At 34.0% G+C, this 2,402-nt stretch overlaps 1 protein-coding gene across 1 annotated transcript; it reads left to right on the plus strand.

Moving 5' to 3' along the window:
- Nucleotides 1-331: 331 nt before the first annotated feature.
- LOC133186052 (complement C1q-like protein 4) lies at nucleotides 332-2,039 on the plus strand. Its single transcript, XM_061321331.1, has 2 exons — nucleotides 332-485; nucleotides 1,620-2,039. Exons 1-2 carry the CDS (start codon nucleotides 350-352, stop codon nucleotides 2,030-2,032), a joined length of 549 nt encoding a protein of 182 aa, XP_061177315.1. The 5' UTR covers nucleotides 332-349; the 3' UTR covers nucleotides 2,033-2,039.
- The last annotated feature ends 363 nt before the right edge of the window (nucleotides 2,040-2,402 follow it).

Below are 2,402 nucleotides of genomic sequence, written 5' to 3' on the forward strand. Positions count from 1 at the left end.
GGAGTATACATAGTTTCATTAGAACCTGCCTGGAAAAGTTTCTCAAATAATTCATAGATCATTCCGTCTTAACACTGAAAAAATAAATATGCATGCTGATGGGTCAACTTGTGTTCCAAATTCTCTGTTAGTGTAATTAAGGTAATTGATAGACAGACAGACTTTTTACCAACGAATTACCTCTTATATTGGAACACCTCTAGCTATAAAAAAAAATGCTGCTGAAATTAAGTTAAAGACAAAAGAAAAAATGAATTATTTTGTTGGATATTCATGGCACAAGAAACTTTCATTTTAAACAAAATTACAATTCTGTGCACTCTGCTTTAAGCTGAGCTATCCATTCAACATGCTAAAACCATTGTTGCTTTTCTTTCTTTTCGTCGGCGTTGCTAATGGCAATGACTCGTGTGACCGGAAGGAGATGGAGGACACAATATGTAGTCTCTGTGGACAAAGGAAAGGAAGTCAACTAGCTGGAACTGGTATTTTAAAATCGGGGTCTTATAAGAAATCTTTTGTTAATGTTCATAATTTAGATCTCCCAACATTTCTGTTAACTATTAAAGGGTTTTTATCACGTATCTAAATTTCTTAAAAATGAAACACTGTTATTATCTTGAAACATATAATTATCGCTTAATTCTGAAATAATTTTGAAAACAATCATAATTAGGCGATAAAACACCCGTAATATAGAGTTCTCGAAGAAAAAATCTCCACTAGTTAGATGGGGCCACGTGGTATTGAAACGCCATAGGTGTCAGTGGTCATTTAGAACTCGTAAAGCTTATCGTAAGAGAAATATATCAAATAGATTTTGACGTTTAATAAATAGACTACACGATAAGGTCAACTTCTTCATTATTTTAATAAATTATATATATAACTAAATCCTGTATATCTTCTATCTGTTCCAACAGTGAATATCATGTACTAGAAATGACACTTCTTCAACCGTATTCAATGGAGCCATACGGCATTACGAAGTTTCACAACATTCCTACTAGATTCTGTGTGACCTTAAAAATGCGCATTGGATATTTTTTTCCGTTTTAAAAAGGTACCATGTCCTTAAATAGTTTACAGTACAGAAAAAAATTGTGTTTCTGGCATAAACGATTGTTCTGAATGAAGACAAAGCCCTCGCGTTTGCAGAAAAAGGCCCCCTTCTACCTCTCACCAAGTCCAGAAAATGTGGAAAAAAAGTCTTCCTAAAACCTTTCTTGTGCACATTTGTGCATCCTAAAGCCAAAGATTATACTGTACTAGCTGTCAATTATCACTTATTTGTTTACTAACAGGTTTAATAGACCCAACAAATGAACCGTTTTGTATACACAATAAGTAATTTGCGTGACCACGATTGACACCTATGACGTCAGAGCAATGGCGCGTAGCATCGGCGATCAAAATATGCACATTGAGAAATTCACACTTTGAATCGCTGAAGCATCAACAATATTAATTTTTTACCTAAGATTTTTTCAATATACGTTTCTGTTAACTTTCATTTCTTTTTTTTCTGTGATGAACATTTTCAAAATACATGTATGAGTAACTAAATACTAGTAGTCGAATGAAATATAACGATAAATTGGGTTAATGTTTTTTTCCAGGTCAACAAATTGCGTTTTATGCCTATATGTCCAGTAACATCCAGATAAAGACATTATCCAAACACAGAATATTTGTTTATGATCGTGTTGAGACAAACATTGGAAACGGATATGACGCCAAATCGGGAAAGTTCATCGCTCCAGAGAGCGGGGTTTACGTCATACACACAACTACTGTTTCATACGATAAATCACACAGCGTTATAGAAGTAGTAAAACATGGAGTCATTAAAAACATAGGAATAGCTGACTCCGGAAATCACGATGATTATGCCTCAACTTCTACATTAACTGTTTTGAATTTGAAGAGAGGAGATGTATTAAATACCAGAGTTGGACCAGGGTATGGAGGACAATACCTACTGAGCAACACATTAGCCCGAATGAGTTTCTCTGGATTTAAACTCCTGTAAAACAAATAATCTGAAAATAAATTGGTAAAGGATCACTGCACTTAAGCTATGAGAGTTGGGTCCCGGTGCTTTGCCAATAATAAATTTCCGAAATTTATAAAAAAAAATTTAATCAGAATTATTAGACAATATCTTAAGAGCAGGGTTTGATATATTATATCACATAAAAATATTAAATAATGCCGAGCGACAGTGGTTTTTGCGACAGGGGTCTAGCAGTTTTGTCACATTTCTATTGTTATTCATATGCATACCAGTTTTCAACGACATTGTTTACATTGATCCGCAACTTGTCCATTCTTCTCATTTGCACAGAATGTGTATTTTGATTTAAACTTACACATACCCAAAGGGCAATGTTGGACAATTT

Source organism: Saccostrea echinata, unplaced genomic scaffold, assembly GCF_033153115.1.
Source record: "Saccostrea echinata isolate AGI-Se365-2 ecotype Australia unplaced genomic scaffold, CSIRO_AGI_Sech_v1 ptg000012l, whole genome shotgun sequence".
Taxonomy (NCBI): Eukaryota; Metazoa; Mollusca; class Bivalvia; order Ostreida; family Ostreidae; genus Saccostrea; species Saccostrea echinata.